The sequence below is a fragment of the Bidens hawaiensis genome, unplaced genomic scaffold, assembly GCF_021521415.1.
Source record: "Bidens hawaiensis isolate Kalapana, Puna unplaced genomic scaffold, B.hawaiensis_p1.1 tig00002236_1, whole genome shotgun sequence".
Classification (NCBI taxonomy): Eukaryota; Viridiplantae; Streptophyta; class Magnoliopsida; order Asterales; family Asteraceae; genus Bidens; species Bidens hawaiensis.
In genome coordinates this window covers 1814142-1832937 of record NW_027491119.1, presented here as the reverse complement: position 1 = coordinate 1832937, position 18796 = coordinate 1814142, and the positions used below count along the sequence as shown (strand labels likewise).

The window sequence follows — 18796 nt, the reverse complement described above, 5'->3', positions numbered from 1 at the left end:
ACGCATTTAGCTAACATTTGATTGTGGGCATAAGGATCCGTGTGGATTGTGTTAATATTTGTTTCCTCCACTGCTTCTGAAATTTGACCAAGGTGGTTATAGACTGCCACGTAGCACAATTTCAATTTTGGTTAATGCCATTATGGAATTATAATATCACTAGATTTTATCTCTTGTATTATATGGGTTGTTTTATATTATTCGTTTTTATTATTTATATATGTATATTTGGATTTTAATTTTATTTATTGTAAGAAAGTTAATAATTAATATACTTGAGGTTTGATAATGAAATGGTTTTACAAATAAATGATATGTTATAATCCGGTTTAAAAGCTATCTGGGTTTGGTGATACCATTACCCGTTTATTTTCTTTATTATAAAATTGTTTCTTAATTATAAATAATATCTTTTTCAAAAATAAAATATGATGTTAATTTTTAGTATATTCCTATTTTATAGGATTTTTCATATCAAATATTTGATGAGATTATTTTTTAATATAATGAGATGTTATAACCCGTTTAAGAGCTATCTGGGTTTGGTGAGACATTTACGCGTGAATTCGGGTCAAATGCGTGAGAAACCTTCATTTACAAATAAAGTAATCTGATGGCTTGAGAGAATGGTTGTTTTACATTTTTCGTTTTTTAATATTTATTTTTTGGATTTTAATTTTCTTTATTGTAAGAAAGTTAGTAATATACTTAGTATTTGATGATGAAAGGCTTTCATAAATAAATTATATGCTATAACCCGTTTAAAAGTTATCTGGATTTGGTGAACCATGACCCGCTTATGTTTTTTACTATAAAATTGTTTATTAATTATAAATAATATCTTTTTCTTTTTAAATTGGATATCAAATTTTAGTAAATTCATATTTTGTTGGATTTTCATATCAAATAATTGGTAAGATTAATTTTTAATTTAATAAGATGTTATAACCCGTTTAAGAGCTATCTGGTTTTGGTAAGACCCATACCCATGAATTTGGGTTAAATCAATGAGAGACCTCCATTTAAAAATCAAGAAATCTGGTGGCTTCCATAAAAGGGGGGAGCGACCACATCGCGACACATAGGATTTTTGGGTTTTCGTTTATATATATTATAGATTTATGTTGGAGTATTTAAAGTTTCTGCTTTTACGCAAAGAGTGATATTTGACTACTTGTTGGATGAAATAAGACAATGCATAGTTAAAACTATGGTAATTTCAGGTATTTCACGTCATGTGACGCTTAGTTAGTATTTCAACGTTTTACAAAAAAACAAGCGTAGTGGTAAAATGTCCATAACACTCCCATAAACATTATTTTATTCCTCTACTTTCTCTCTATCTCACACAACTCTTCTCAAAATATGACCATTGCAAGGTATGTACATAATGCCACCTATAATGCCGGGGGCAGGTGTTCCTAGGCATTATATATGGCTTCAAACCCCACAATAAAACCACCACTACTGATTGTCTAACTGGTGCCCTTTTGTTAGTTAAGGATCAACTCATCAAGTCGTTTTGATTAAATATTATAGTCTTGTTTCCATAGCAAAAACATTATATATTCACTTGATTCTTAATTTATATACTATATAAGTTTTCATATTAAATATTCTGCCTACATGATAGGCAGTAGGCACATAGACGGATCCACCTTGTAAGGTGGGTGGGCCAAACATCAAAATGTAGAAAATAGTCAAATACATAGGTAAATCTCAAGTCTTGTGTTATATATTTTAATCTTTGTTTGACTAATTTAATTTGAAGATGAATGATGCATTTAGTTATAAATAAAAATGGGTCCATTTGTGTGAAAAACCAAACAACAAAAAACTTCTAATAACTTTTAGTCATAAAACATTTGAAATGGTTCAGTATTCACGAAAAGTATTTTTGAATTTTTGTAGCTTTTTAATATTTTAGCATACATTAGGGATCATAACAAAACATATTTAAACTAATCATCCAAGTTATGTCGTCTTATACAGACCTTGTTTCAACCCAATTTATTTTGACCCGAATCACTTTAACCCGACATGCTATATATTTTTTCTCTCGTAGAAAAGTTTCTTGTATTCGTCACTGGCCACTTGGCCAAGTACTCACCTCAACCGCTATTTTTTCCATGCAACTCTAGTTTATGCGATAGTGAGAATTTTAAACTGTCACTAGCCACTTGACCTAAATCGCTTTAAGTCGTCAAATTCGACTGCTTAATAAACCGGTCTTTGTTTTAGAATTTTACTTTTTATCTTGGAAATTATATTTATTTTGTTAGAAAAAAAAAACCAATAAAATTTTTATAGTAATTTTGTCATGCTTTACTATTATGTAAATTTATAAATTTTTATCTGTGGCAGTTAGATGATGAAGATAACAATGGAAAAAAAGATAAATTTGGAATGTGTCCATTTTAAAACCCTCATTAGCCACCTTATCTTCCATTATCCCTTGAGTTTGAAATTTCAATAATAAGCTTTGATAACAATGGAGAAAAGGATTGGCAGTGGAGAAGATGAAAATGCAACTAAGGCGTTTTTTGTTTTTAAAGACAAAAATTGTCTGTAATATGATTTTATCTGATTTAATGTCTGCAACTGAATATGTGGTTTGAAGATATGCAATCTGAAAATATAATACTGTTTGTTTTATAAATTGGATATCGTCTACATAAGATGAAAGTTAGTTACCTATCATACATATTACAGTAGATAAAAGTCATTTAACGTCTGTAGACTGCTAAAATAATTGGTGGTGGTGTACGAACTGTGGAAGTGGGAGGTGGTGGATGATTGGTGGCAGACGATTGTGGTAGGCGGTGAAAGGGGGTGGTGGACGGTGGGTGGTGGTGATGGTGGTGGTGGCGGACGGTGGGTGGTGGTGGTGATGGAGGGTGGTGGGTGGTGGACGGTCGCAGTGGGTGGTGGTGGTGGTGGTGGCGGACGGTGGGCGGTGGTGGTGGACGGTGGTGATGGCGGATGGTGGGTGGTTGTAGTGGACAGTGGTTGTGGCCGACGATAGGTGGTGATGATGATGGACGGTGGTGGTGGTGGGTGGCAGACGGTGGTGGTGGGTGGTAGTGGCGCACGGTGGGTGGTGGTGGTGTTGGACATTGGGCGTTGGTAGGATGTTAAGAAGTGTGAAGAATATGGATATTAGCTTATTTTTTAAGACCATAAAAGCAGTTTTTAGATCTTTAAAAAAAAAAAGACAAACCGCCTTTAGAGGCTGATGTCTGCGCACCCGCAAACATAAGCCCGTTGCAGATCTTTTAAGTAAAAACAAACAGAACCTAAAATGTCGTATAACGGGTTTTAGTATAGAAGGACCGATTGAATTTTAATGGATATTTAGCGAATATAAGTTTTCAGTGGTTTTTATAATATAGTGACCTATATAATAGGTTAGTCAACCGACAGAACATATCAGATGGTCTAGCTTGTTATGGACTGAAACTATTGCAATGTATGAGACTTGTCTCACATCGGTTGTATGGGCAATTGATGTGGGGTTTATAAGCCAAATGGGTTCTCTCACATATCAGGCTATCTTTTGGGTTGAGTTATTCTGTTTGGTTTGTAACATTGGTATATCAGAGTCAACCTCGTAGTGGTGGCCTGGACGAAGCCAGCCGTGACCAATGAGGACTCGGAGTGGTGGCCTGGAGTGAGCTAGCCGTGACCAACAAGGACGTTGGCCCTTAAGGAGGGTGTATTGTTACGGACTAAAACCATTACAAGGTATGGGACTTCTCCTACATCGGTTGTATGGGCAAATGATGTAGGGTTTATAAGCCAAATGGGTTTCCTCACCTATCAGACTATTTGTAACACAGCTCCAGGTAAATTAACTTTCTAAGCTTTGTAACAAAGTTGTCGTAAAATAGTCAAAAAAAAAAAAAAAGTCTAAAACAAGTTGTTGGAATACTATCGCAAACTTCACAACGCGTTTGTCCTATCAAAATCTTGCCAAAACTGTCGCAAAAAGTGGTTGCTGATTAGTTTTCCCATATATGATGCTTTTCATACCAAACTTTTTGTCACAAACTTGTTGCTATGGCTCTTTCCGACAATGTTGCGACAAATTACACATGAAATAAAATAAATAAATAAATACAATATATGATAAAGTCTAAATTAAATCCTCACTTCAGATAAAACTTTTTGTCTCAATCTCAGTTCGAATCCCAAGCCCACCCAATGTTCGTCACATCATACGTTACACCTGAGAGTTACGCACTTGTGGTGGCACAACGACTGTTAAGTGGCAACCGACGGTATAGTTTTCCAAGCCAAACTCTGAAGCCAATGCAAGCCTGATTAAAACAACATAGTCCGGCTGAAGTGGGACAACATGCTTTTCATACCAAACTTTTTGTCACAAACTTGTTGCTATGGCTCTTTCCGACAATGTGTAAGGCCAAAAATATGACTTGCGATATCAAAGTATGAAACCCGTTATATATTTATATGTTCAAGTTAATAATTAAAGTGGGATAGAATTCCGGACACGAGACGAGAATTTCGACACGCGTTTAACTTCAACGGGAAAGCTTCTAGAATGTTTTTTGTTTGGCTATAAATAGAACTTTAGTTGTTTTATTTATATGTGTGTTTTTATAGTGTAAACAACCACCCAAGGGGAGCTCACCTTGGGTGGGATCGGTTCGTTTTAATATTATGAATCTTTAGTACCGGTTACGAGATCGTTCCTTTATTTCATCGTTATATTATTTATGTTCGGTCGTTTGTTTCACCGCACCGGTCTCGAACGTTTATCAAGAACAAAGCCGTTCGTTGTCGGATCCGGTTTCGAGACCTACACAATGTTGGGACAAATTACAAATAAATACATTATATGATAAAGTCTAAATTAAATCCTCACTTCAGATAAAACTTTTTGTCTCAACCTCAGTTCGAATCCCAAACCCACCCAGGGTTCGTCACATCATGCGTTACACCTGAGAGTTACGCACTTGTGGTGGCACAACAACTGTTAAGTGGCAGTCGACGGTATAGTTTTCCAAGCCAAACTCTAAAGCCAACGCAAGCCTGATTAAAACAACATAGTCCGGCCGAAGTGGGACAACAGGACTCTCCTAATTTGAAAAGTACGGTAGCTTAACACACAAGAAAGCCGTTTCATTAAAAAAAATAAAAAGTAATAATAGTAATAAAGAAAATGGTTTGAATGCATGTCTTGATCAAACTTGATGAACAACGTGGAGGAGTTATACTTCAACATGGAAGATTCATAATGGTAGCATGGAGGCAACCGAATTCTATCTGTCAACAGTCAACTAACTTATGTTCATCAGATTTCTCTCTGTCAACCACCTTATCTTTATTGGGTAGAAAAATTTAATTATAAAAGGAAGTGTGGAGACCTTTATTCACTCTCACATGCACAATATATATAGTTTTCCGCAAGATTTATATAAATTTCGGCCAAGCAAAACAAACTGAGGCAACACACCTGAAGAATAGTCACACTACCTTTCTCCATCCCGTGAGTAATATCGGACAACTCAAAAGATTTTCGGGCGATACTTCGACGAATATAAGAAGAGAGTGAGTTATGAATTACTTCTATTAATTTCAGAAAAATGAAATCCAGCTCAGTTGGTTGGCTGTTCATATTTCACACTTTGTTTACGGGCTAAATACTTGACCTTTCAAGTTTAGAGTAAACTGTGATTTTCGTCCCACAATTTTAAATCTGCGGTTTAATTCCAATAGTTTTAAATCTACGATTTTTGTTCCTGTGGTTTCATTTCACTTGCAATTAAACCTGACACCACTAACCTCGTTAAGTCTGGTCGTTAAACCTATCAGCGTGCCCCTCATGTGAGGGGCATTTTTGTCATTTTTCTCCCCAAATAAACCACAACCCTAATTCGCAAGCCCCTTCGCGTGAGGGGCTGAGGTGTATTTGGGGAAAAAAGGACCAAATTGCCCATCACGTGAGGGGCACGCTAATGGGTTTAACGATCAGACTTAACGGGGTTAGTGGGGCCGGGCTTAATTACAAGTGAAATGAAACCACATGGACGAAAATCTCAGATTTGAAACTCTTAGACGAAAACCGCATATTTAAACAAACCACATGGAACAAAACCGTAGTTTACTCTTTAAATTATTTGGATATTTTGAACACTTTCTAGTATTTATAGAATTATGTGTCTATTATATATTTATATGTGTTACGCCTATATTTATAGGGTGTGCTATAATTAACTAAATACTAGATGTAGGGAATCGAATAATGACATGTGATATAGTCATAAATGATTTATCCATTTGTGATTTTGCGGAAGCAGGGATTGTGAACCAATAAACGGAAACGCCATGGAAGTTGCAGATATCTTACACATGAACAGAGGCGATGGAGAATTGAGCTATGCCCGTAACTCGTTACTTCAGGTAAGCCCTCTTCAGACGCCAAAGAGTCTTTGGAAAAATAACCGTAATGTCCATTTGACTGGTCATTGTCTTCCATATTTGCCATCGAAATAAGTGCCCTGCTTCAACATATCCATAAGAAAACCGAGGGCCACCTATATAAAAATCATTAACCGACTAGATTTTAAACCAACTAGGAAAAGTCATATGTCCATATCAAGTCGGGTCCCCTCAAAACTTTGAGAAACCCCATCAGACGACTAGATAGATTTATTAAGTGCTCAAACAGAAAAAATCCAATCGTCCGCAAAATTTCTATTTATGTGTTGCTTATAGCTTTTAACTTATATAGTTTTATAATACTTTGAATACACTGTTGCAAGGTGTTTAATTATCTTTATCTACATGTCGACATAAATTTTACTCAAAACCGAGCTTTGCCAAATTTATATCAAGCTTTTGATAAGTTTTTGACCCAGTTCGATTTTGAATAAATTTTATGTCGACACGTAGATGAAATAAACACCTCGCAAAGGTGTATTCGAAATATTATAGAACTATTTACATTAAAAGTTTTACGAAAAACAAAACATGAGTAAAATTAATTATACTTATGTAGTTATTTATAATAAAAACAAACAAACTAGGCGGAAGACAGAAATAAAAGTGGATGACAAGATTTCTTAGGCCTTGATGGGTTTTTGTTGGACATTATGTAAATGAAAAGTCAAATATGTATATTGAGACGTATGTATGAACTAAAATGTATGTGTTTGTTATATAAGACGTCAACAACCACATGATATTACGAGCACAAGATTATTCTCTGCCAACTGTTAATCACTTGTTTAATGAGGATGCCTCAAGTGGCGTGTTCATATTATTTCTCCAGGAAACGGTGGTAAGAAAAGCACTACCCATCTTAAAGCATACAATCAAAGGTATTACCGATCAAGATCTATTCTCCGGTCAGTGTTTCAAGATAGCAGACCTCGGATGCTCCTCTAGTACAAATACACTATTTGTTGCATCTAACATAATGGATATAGTGATCGATGTTTGTAAAGAAAATAATCGTAAACCACCACAATTTGAGGTATGCTTGAATGATCTATTTGGAAATGATTTCAATACTCTTTTTAAATTGTTACCTGAGTTTTATGCAAAGCGTAAGGAGAAGGGAGAAAATTTTGGCTCTTGTTTCGTTTCAGCTATTCCGGGTTCTTTCTATAATAGATTGTTTTCGGACCGACGTTTACACTTTGTTCACTCTTCCTATAGTCTTCTTTGGCTTTCTAAGGTTTGCTTTATATGCTAATTGCCATCTATTTAGTCATACATGTTTTATACTAAACACATGCAATGTTTTATGTAACACCCCGGCTTTAAGCGGAATACGCCGGGGTGTAACGTACAGATCATTCAAAGCTCGTAACGCTATTAAAGCGACAATAATTATATTTAATGCATTTCATATCATCAAAAGTACACATATTATTCATAAATAAAAACAATAGATAACACTTCATCGAAAAGTAAACAAGTTCTTTATTTCAATTATCCTAAGGCAAACTAATGAACTTCATCCTTAGCACACCATCGGTTCAACATGTAGCACGTTGCAAATAATATATTTTGTCAACAATTAAGTTGGTGAGTTTTCATAAGTTTTTGTGTATACATATATATAGGAAACTCGCGACTCGACAATCGTAATGCAATAATTATTCAAGCGTAAAGTAAATGAAAGCAAGTACTGTCGTCCTCCCGTTCATTTAGCCGAAGCCGTTGAAGTCAGGGAAATAAGAACCACCTTACGTAAACAACCGAGGTCGTAACGTTAGACGGCGCGGGTACATCCCGTCGGACCCTCCCACTATGTGTATGCGTTTGCGTAACTTCCACCATAAAAACAATAAATACATTACAAGCAAGTTTACGTATAATCATAAACAATATGCACGAATAATATTAACATGTACGATGTAAGTGAATTGATTTGTAAACAATCATATAACTAACGAAAGAAAAACTTGTAACGTGCTACCCCCAAAATATTGTAAAACGTTAAAATGGGGTTATGAAGAACAAACTTGGAATGAGGAATACGGTATTGAGAACTCGGTAAAGATTGAAGTAAGCTAATTGGTCCCGCGAGAATTCCCGACAATTTGTCCTAATTATTAGAAGCATAAATAAAATAACTACTTAAACTAAGATAACGGGCAAGACACATAGGAGATGGGTTTGCAACGAATTTGGGACTTATGCATTAGTTATAGTTCATAGAATATTGATAATTATGTAATTAACTTTTGTTAAGTTTAATCATTTAAAAGTCATATTTGGTTAACAAAGAAAACTCTTTTATATAATATACATTCCGACATATGAAAGTGCTTTATGTAATCTAAACTAGTTTTTAACGGGGTTCAATTTAGTTAACCAAGGAAGAAAGATAAGAAATACATTTACTATTATTATCATGGTTATTATTATTATTATTGTTATTTTTAATGTAAAAAAATATAGATATATAAATAATTATGTGTATTCATATATTTTTATATATATATATATATGAAATTTATTTTAGAAACTTATCGGGTTTTGGTTCGTTCAAACGAGTATAAACAATATAGGATTTTAACCTAGTTAATATAGGTTTTATGAAACAAGAAAAGAAAACAAAATAACTAAAAAAATATATAAAATCGGACCAGGGGAATCGAACCTGCGCCCCTGGTCGGTTTTAGTGTTTACATAGTGTTCACTGACCAACTTTGCTACCAAGATATTGTTATACGTTTGGTTTTATTTGTTTATATTTAGTATTATGTTAAGTTTTTCCCAATTAACATAAACCCTAATTCATATAAATCCCAAATTGAAGATCAAATACCCTTTGTCGATTAAAATTGACAGAGGGTTTTCATTGAGCATAAAAAACCGACCCTAATCCATATAACTATTACCTTTTATGATGACGAATTGAACGAGATTGATATACCAGGGTTTCGACTTGACAAAGAATCCAAACACGATCATAAACAGCTTCAAGGTTACAATTGGATGAGGGATTGGCTTCGGAATAGTTAGAGAATAGTGTGTGCTCGTTTAATTGTGTTTTAGGATCGTATTTATAGGCTAACGAGATCAAAAACTGATCCGTGGCCATAGTTTCTGCGATTTGATTATAATAACTCGATTGAACAACTGTTTCTCGTTGTTAATGACGATTATGATTCGCAGATATTATGTATACGTTTAATTAGCTTGATTTACAGGGTCAAAGGAATCAAAACGGAAGGAGGGGGAGGGGGAGGGGGTCACGGCTGTTGACGGGGGAAGGAGAGAGGAGGAAAAAAGTTTGAATAATGTTTGCAGATTAGTCCTTGTTGTTTGGGTTGGGTTCAGTAACTGGTTAAACTAAAGTTTAAGGTTCGAAAGTGAAATTACTCGATTCTTTAATACGGACAAAACGAACGACATGATAAATACTTTGATGTCTTTAATAATTATAGAGATCCAATTACAAGACGGAAATAAAACAACTACATTTATTAAACGAAAATGACGAATGTCACAGCATTCCCAACTTTTAGGAAATTTCGTCCCGAAATTAGGAATTAACATCCGTAGCAAAAAGATGCGGATACTTAGTCTTCATTTGGTCTTCACGTTCCCAAGTGAATTCCGCACCGCGCTTAGATTCCCAACGAACATGGGGATTCGGCTACGCTTGGTTTCCTTATCCATTCGATCTATTATTTCCACCGGTCTCTCAACGAAATGCATTGTCTTATCGATGCGCACTTCGTCGAGAGGGATATGAAGGTTCTCATCAGCTAAACACTTTCGAAGGTTTGAAACATGAAACACGGGATGAATGCCTTGAAGTTCTTGCGGAAGCTCGAGGCGATAGGCTACGTCTTCGATTCGTTCAAGAATCTTAAATGGACCAACAAAACGAGGTGCTAGTTTACCCTTAATACCGTAACGGACCACTCCTTTCCAAGGTGAAACCTTGAGAAGGACAAGGTCACCAACTCCAAATTCCAAGGGTCGTCGTCGCTTATCAGCGTAAGACTTTTGGCGACTTCTAGCAGCGAGCAGGTTATTACGGATTTGAGCAATTTTTTCGGTGGTCTCTTGTACCATTTCGGGTACGGTGAGCTGGGATTCACTGATCTCGTTCCAACAAATAGGAGAACGACATTTGCGGCCGTAGAGGGCTTCAAATGGATCCATTTTGATGCTCGAGTGGTAACTATTGTTGTACGAAAACTCAATCAACGGAAGATGAGTGTCCCAATTACCACCAAAGTCAAGTACACAAGTTCTTAGCATATCCTCGAGTGTTTGAATGGTTCGTTCCGATTGACCATCCGTTTGAGGATGATAAGCGGTGCTAAGATCTAGACGGGTTCCCAAAGCGGTTTGAAGCGATTTCCAAAAGTGAGACACAAAGCGACCATCACGATCAGAGATGATACTCAAAGGTATACCATGGCGACAAACAATCTCATTGACATAGATTTGAGCGAGTTGATTGATTGGAAGTTTCTCTCGAATAGGAATGAAATGAGCTGATTTGGTTAATCGATCGACGATTACCCAAATGCTATCATGCTGCCGTTTTATGGTTGGAAGTTTTGTGATGAAGTCCATCGTAATGTTCTCCCACTTCCAAACCGGAATCACAGGTTGCACAAGCAAACCAGAAGGCTTTTGATGCTCGGCTTTACTTTGGCACATGTTAGACATTTCCCGACGTAGATAGCGATATCTTTCTTCATACCGGGCCACCAGAAAGTAGTTCGAAGGTCGAAGTACATCTTATCTGCACCGGGGTGGACAGAATATCGTGACTTGTGAGCTTCGTCCATGATAACTGTGCGAAGATTGTCACGATCTGGGACCCAAAGGCGATTGAGAAAGTAAAGCAAACCATCACGCTTGGTTTCGAGTTGGAGTTCAGCACCACACGACATCTCTTTGTACATATTGCCTTCGGTGACCGAGATGTGTTGGGCTTCGAAGATACGTAGTTGAAGGTCGGTTGGAATAACAACACATTGGAGAAGAATGCTCTTAACATGAGTCTTGCGACTAAGGGCATCAGCCACTACGTTTGCTTTACCGGGATGGTAACGTATTTCGCAATCGTAGTCGCTAAGGAGTTCGGCCCATCGTCGTTGCCTCATATTTAAATCCTTTTGGTCGAAAATGTGTTGGAGGCTCTTGTGGTCGGTGAATACCACACATTTCGTTCCATACAAATAGTGCCTCCATATTTTCAACGCGAATACAACAGCACCAAGCTCAAGGTCGTGTGTCGTATAATTCTTCTCGTGAACCTTAAGTTGTCGTGACGCATAGGCAACGAAATCCTCGTTGCACGAGACCTTGATTCGAGGCATCACAATAGACAACGAAATCCTCGTTTCCTTCGGGAAGGGCTAGGATAGGAGCATCGCAAAGCATACGCTTTAAGGTTTGGAAGGCTTCATCTTGCTTGGCCCCCCACTCATAAGGTTTACCCTTATGAGTTAAGGCGGTGAGAGGCAAAGCAACGTTGGAAAAGTTCAAAATGAAACGGCGGTAATAACCGGCAAGACCAAAAAAGGATCGAACTTCCGTGGGTGAAGTCGGAGTCTTCCAGTTTTTAACAGCTTCGATTTTAACGGGGTCGACATGAATGCCTTTTTCGTTAACAATATGACCAAGGAATTGGACTTCGTTTAACCAAAACTCGCACTTGGAAAACTTGGCAAAGAGTTGCTCTTTCTTCAATAATTCAAGGATATAACGCAAATGCTTTTCATACTCAACTTTAGATTTCGAGTAAATGAGAATGTCGTCGATGAACACGATCACGAACTTATCGAGATAAGGCTTGCACACGCGGTTCATGAGGTCCATAAATACCGCAGGTGCATTGGTTAAGCCAAACGGCATAACCATAAACTCGTAATGACCATAGCGAGTTCGAAAAGGCGGTTTTTGGTATATCATCATCATGAACGTGCAATTAGTGATAACCCGAACGAAGATCGATTTTTGAAAAGCAAGATGCGCCTTGAAGTTGATCAAAAAGGTCGTCAATTCTAGGCAAAGGGTAACGGTTCTTGATCGTGAGTTTGTTGAGTTCACGGTAGTCGATACACATTCGAAAAGAACCATCCTTCTTTTTAACGAAAAGAACAGGTGCGCCCCAAGGTGACAAACTTGGGCGGATGAAACCCTTGCTAGAGAGTTCTTGGAGTTGACTCGCCAGTTCTTGCATTTCCGAAGGTGCGAGACGATAGGGAGCTTTGGCGACCGGATTCACACCAGGCACGAGATCAATACGAAATTCCACTTCACAAGTAGGAGGTAAACCAGAAACGTCGTCGGGGAAAACTTCGGGAAAATTACGAACTACCGGAATGTCTTTTATTGCCTTCTTTTCTGATTTCTCTTCCACAACATTGGCAAGGAAAGCCACATACTTTTTACGTAAATATTTTTGGGCTTGGGTACACGACATAAGTTTGAGCCCTTTGGAAGGCTTCTCACTGAAAATACGCAAAATCCGATCGTCTTCAAGAGGAATCCAAATATACTTTTCAAAACAAACGATTTCGGCACGGTGTTGAGCTAACCAATCTATGCCTACTATGATATCGAAACTCCCGAGTTGCATAGGAATGAGGTCGATGGAGAAATCATAGTCGTTGAGATTTAGGGTGCAACCACGAATCACCGAATCAATTGAGATAGTTTTACCGTTTGCGACTTCAATCGTAAAGGAATTTTCGAGCTTAGAACGAGACGAAGAAAGCATAGGCTCAAAATCAAACGGTACAAAACTTATATCAGCACCGGTATCAAATAGAATGGATGCATAGGCGTTATTAAGCAAGAACGTACCGTTCACCACATCGTTGTTATGTTGGGCTTGATTTGCATTGATCACAAATGCCCTCCCACGAGCATTGGGAACGGCTGGTGCAGCTTGAGAAGTTGAGGCTTGATTGGCTTGAACCGGTTGAACAGCTTGATTTGCCAAGATCTGTGGAACCGGGTGTTGATAAACCTGAACCTGATAGGCTTGAGCAGAATACAAAGGCTGATCAACCATTTGGGCCTGATATGCGAGTCGAGGACACGCGTTGCGGAAATGACCAGGATCTCCACAATTGAAACAGGCTCGAGGGGTGGGGTAAGCTTGAGAGATAGGTTGAGCTTGAGTTATGACATGGTTTTGGTTGAAGGTGTGGGGAGTACGGGGTGGTTTGGCGAGGGTTGGTTGGGTACGCATGAATTCGAAACATGCGCCTAGCAGGTGTCCGTAACGGCCACAATGGGTGCATTGGCGGCAAGGAATGCCGGGTTGATGGTGTCGTTGGCATATTTGGCAAAACGGGTGTAGACCATGGTAAGGCTTCTTTGGAGGGGGAGTTTGAAGGTTTTGGGTTTGGGTTTGTGGGTATTGGAGTTGTGGTGGGTTTGGTTGGGTTAAGGCATAGTTTTACTTTCGTTTCTTAGAGTGGTTGTTGTTGTAGCGGTTTGGCTTGGGTGTGGCTTCGGCCTTGACCTCTTTGGAAAGTTTGGCCTCAGTTTTCTCGGTAGCCTTCTTGCTGATTTTGAGGGTTCCTGCCTTGACATGGTTGTCAGACAAGGATGCAGCAAGAACAATAGCCTCGCGAAGAGTCTTTGGAGCACTACTTTGAACTGAATCTTGGATTTGCCTTGGTAGACCCCGAATATACTTGCTAATCCCACGAGAAAGGGGAGTGACAAGGTGTGGCACTAGGATGCTAAGCTCGTTGAAGCGAGCGGTGTAGGTGGCGTTATCACCACTCTCTTGTTTGAGGTTCCAAAATTCCACTTCCAGGTTCATGAGTTCATTGGGTGGACAGAATTCGGCGGTCATGATTTCCTTAAGTTCTTCCCATGGCAAGGCCATGGCTTCATCAACACCACGGGTGGATTTTTCATGCACCCACCAATTTAGGGCTCTATTCTCGAAGACACTTGATGCAAAGCGTGTCTTCTTGTCATCGGGACATTCGATATGGAGGAAAGTACTCTCCATACTTTGGTACCATTGCAGTAGGGCAGTGGCACCTTTTGTGCCATCGAACTTATCAAGTTTCGCATCGGTGAAATTCTTATAACGAAAAGAGTTGGAGTTTGATCCCGAAGTAGCTGCGTTCGTATTGGTAGCAATGGTTTGGTGCATTTGAGCCACCATCTGTGGGAGCACAGCAGCCATTTGCTTGGCAATCTGGGCTGTCATCTTGCGGCTGGAAGAACGACGGTTAAGGTGACGAGAGGCCATTCTGCAAACAAGCTTTACAAGAATCGTGAGTCTCGGAATTGTGTAAGAGTTCTTGCTAATGTTTGTTAAGTATAAAAACTTGTAAAAATAAAATAAGTATTGTGTGGAACTTAGAGTTTTCATGAACCACCATGGACTCTTATATTTCAGCACAAAATCAAAATTTGAAATTAAATCGAACCAAAAGCTGGGTATTCGTGTATCACCATGACTTGACAGACTTTCGGTTAAAACACATTGTAAAACATGGAGGTCGGAGTCACACGTCGCATGAACCACCATGACTTGTATGACATCCTAAGGAGTGTAACCATATCCTTATCACAAAGAGGACATGATCACGTTTGAAAACTTAAAGTTGCGATTCGTATGGCGTTTGTGTGGTACGCTTTGGCTTAGGGTTTCACGCCCTTTCCGAACCCTCCAGGTAAGCAACCAGGTCCCGCGGTTGATTGGGATATATGCGCATTTCTTATCCTTAGGTTTCATGAACCTTGGTGTCAAGAGTTCGGAAAACAAGCACGTCCCCCCTACAGTTACTACTTACCCGCCACGTAAAACCGTCTTTATGCAGAAAAATATTGGAAAACCGAAATAAAATTGATTGAAAAATATTTTGAAAATATTTGTTTTAAGCCTATCCCTTGGAGTTTGTGTGTGAACATGTGCACAGGAGACGCTATGAAATGTTATAAATTCGAGCGTATGAATGAAACTTTAATATAAGTGCGGGCACATAGCACATAGAGAATTCATGCAGTTTTTTGGGCCCTAAAATAAACTATAACTACACTAGGCCGATACGTCTAACAACCTATCTTATAATTACGTCTCTGATACCAATCTGTAACACCCCGGCTTTAAGCGGAATACGCCCGGGTGTAACGTGCAGATCATTCAAAGCTCGTAACGCTATTAAAGCGACAATAATTATATTTAATGCATTTCATATCATCAAAAGTACACATATTGTTCATAAATAAAAACAATAGATAACACTTCATCGAAAAGTAAACAAGTTCTTTATTTCAATTATCCTAAGGCAAACTAATGAACTTCGTCCTTAGCACACCATCGGTTCAACCTGTAACACGTTGAAAATAATATATTTTGTCAACAATTAAGTTGGTGAGTTTTCATAAGTTTTTGTGTATACATATATATAGGAAACTCGCGACTCAACAATCGTAATGCAATAATTATTCAAGCGTAAAGTAAATGAAAGCAAGTAATGTCGTCCTCCCGTTCATTTAGCCGAAGCCGTTGAAGTCGGGGAAATGAGAACCATCTTACGTAAACAACCGAGGTCGTAACGTTAGACGGCGCGGGTACGTCCCGTCGGACCCTCCCACTATGTGTACGCGTTTGCGTAACTTCCACCATAAAAACAATAAACACATTGCAAGCAAGTTCACGTATAATCATAAACAATATGCACGAATAATATTAACATGTACGATGTAAGTGAATCGGTTTGTAAACAATCACATAACTAACGAAAGAAAAACTTGTAACGTGCTACCCCCAAAATATTGTAAAACGTTAAAATAGGGTTATGAAGAACTCACTTGGAATGAGGAATACGGTATTGAGAACTCGGTAAAGATTGAAGTAAGCTAATTGGTCCCGCGAGAATTCCCGACAATTTGTCCTAATTATTAGAAGCATAAATAAAATAACTACTTAAACTAAGATAACGGGTAAGACACAAAGGAGATGGGTTTGCAACGAATTTGGGGCTTATGCATTAGTTGTAGTTCATAGAATATTGATAATTATGTAATTAACTTTTGTTAAGTTTAATTATTTAAAGTCATATTTGGTTAACAAAGAAAACACTTTATATAATATACATTCCGACATATGAAAGTGCTTTATGTAATCTAAACTAGTTTTTAACGGGGTTCAATTTAGTTAACCAAGGAAGAAAGATAAGAAATACATTTACTATTATTATCATGGTTATTATTATTGTTATTTTTAATGTAAAAAAATATAGATATATAAATAATTATGTGTATTCATATATTTATATATATTTATATATATATATATGAAATTTATTTTAGAAACTTATCGGGTTTTGGTTCGTTCATACGAGTATAAACAATATAGGATTTTAACCTAGTTAATATAGGTTTTATGAAACAAGAAAAGAAAACAAAATAACTAAAAAAAATATATAAAACTGGACAAGGGGAATCGAACCTGCACCCCTGGCCGGTTTTAGTGTTTACATAGTGTTCACTGACCAACTATGCTACCAAGATATTTGTTATACGTTTGGTTTCATTTGTTTATATTCAGTATTATGTAAAGTTTTTCCCAATTAACATAAACCCTAATTCATATAAACCCCAAATTGAAGATCAAATACCCTCTGTCGATTAAAATTGACAGAGGGTTTTCATTGAGCATCAAAAACCGACCCTAATCCATATAACTATTACCTTTTATGATGACGAATTGAACGAGATTGATATACTAGGGTTTCAGCTTGACAAAGAATCCAAACACGATCATAAACAGCTTCAGGGTTACAATTGGATGAGGGATTAGCTTCGGAAGAGTTAGAGAATAGTGTGTGCTCGTTTAATTGTGTTTTAGGCTCGTATTTATAGGCTAACGAGATCAAAAACTGATTCGTGGCCATAGTTTCTGCGATTTGATTATAATAACTCGATTGACCGACTGTTACTCGTTGTTAATGACGATTATGATTCGCGGATATTATGTATTCGTTTAATTAGCTTGATTTACGGGGTCAAAGGAATCAAAACAGAAGGAGGGGGAGGGGGTCGCGGCTGTTGACGGGGGAAGGAGAGAGGAGGAGAAAAGTTTGAATAATGTTTGCAGATTAGTCCTTGTTGTTTGGGTTGGGTTCAGTAACTGGTTAAACTAAAGTTTAAGGTCCGAAAGTGAAATTACTCGATTCTTTAATAAGGACAAAACGAACGACATGATAAATACTTTGATGTCTTTAATAATTATAGAGATCCAATTACAAGACGGAAATAAAACAACTACATTTATTAAACGAAAATGACGAATGTCACATTTTATAGGTACCTGATGGCATTGAGAGTAACACACTAAATATATACATGGCAAAAACAAGTCCCCCAAATGTATTACAAGCATATGGGAAGCAATTTAAGGCTGATTTCACAAAGTTTTTACAATTACGCTCCAAGGAAATTTTATGTGGCGGGCGAATGGTTTTAACACTCGTTGGTCGAAGTGATGCTAATCCAACTAGTGATGATGGTTGTTGCCTATGGGCGCTACTTGCACAATCACTTCTTGACATGGTAAAAGAGGTACACAAATTTTAAACTCAAAACTGTAAAACAATATTTCTCTGTGCCTTTAACTTATTATGTCGCTATAATTGACGCACTAACCCGTCACAAATCACTATCATTGATGTAATCTTGTCGGTAACCTCATTTACCGATAGGTTTCAATGGAATCACTCGTGGGTGATAATCAATTTGTTTTGTAACGTTCCACTTTGCTTTAGCAACTAATTCTCACATGCTTTTAACAAATACCACAGGGACTCGTTCGAGAGTCAGATATAAAATCATTCGGTGTTCCTATTTATTATCCATGTGAAGATGAAGTTTGGAATACCATCGAAAATGAGGGATCATTTTCTCTTGAGAGCTTGAGCACCTTTCGCGTAAACTGGAATCCAAAAGAAAAGGATTACAAGAATTTGAATGATTTTGATGAGGTTGGCCAATTATTTCATGAGGAAAACACAACAAAAGCGGTGAGAGCTTTTACAGAACCATTGTTGATTTCACATTTCGGGGAATCTATTATTGACGAGATATTTAAGAAGTATACAAGACGTGTGACCGAACATCTTACCAATAACAAAGCAAGTTTCTTTAGTATTGCCATTTCATTAGCCAAAAACTGAAGTATTTGCTTGTTCAAATATTTGTATTTCCTGTTGTAGTTCTCTAAAATGTTCTAAAAGTTTAAGATCAGTAAAAGTGAGTCACTTTTTATTAAAAATAATTATATGATATAATAAAGACTCTGCGAAAA

The 18796-nt window shown here is 37.4% G+C and overlaps 1 protein-coding gene across 1 annotated transcript; it reads left to right on the top strand.

The window, feature by feature from the left end:
* Window positions 1-6351: 6351 nt before the first annotated feature.
* LOC143612131 (S-adenosyl-L-methionine:benzoic acid/salicylic acid carboxyl methyltransferase 3-like) lies at window positions 6352-18665 on the top strand. The gene is made up of 4 exons (XM_077086193.1): window positions 6352-6426; window positions 7298-7705; window positions 17800-18054; window positions 18294-18665. The coding sequence occupies exons 1-4, from the start codon at window positions 6352-6354 to the stop codon at window positions 18663-18665; spliced, it is 1110 nt and encodes a 369-aa protein (XP_076942308.1).
* The last annotated feature ends 131 nt before the right edge of the window (window positions 18666-18796 follow it).

Bases quoted from the DNA above. Each gene is read 5' to 3' on its own strand.
- LOC143612131 (XM_077086193.1), top strand. From the start codon at position 6,352: ATGGAAGTTGCAGATATCTTACACATGAACAGAGGCGATGGAGAATTG. The intron at 6,427-7,297 runs GTAAGCCCTCTT...TTATTTCTCCAG, and splicing joins CCCGTAACTCGTTACTTCAG to GAAACGGTGGTAAGAAAAGC. The intron at 18,055-18,293 runs GTACACAAATTT...CAAATACCACAG, and splicing joins TTCTTGACATGGTAAAAGAG to GGACTCGTTCGAGAGTCAGA.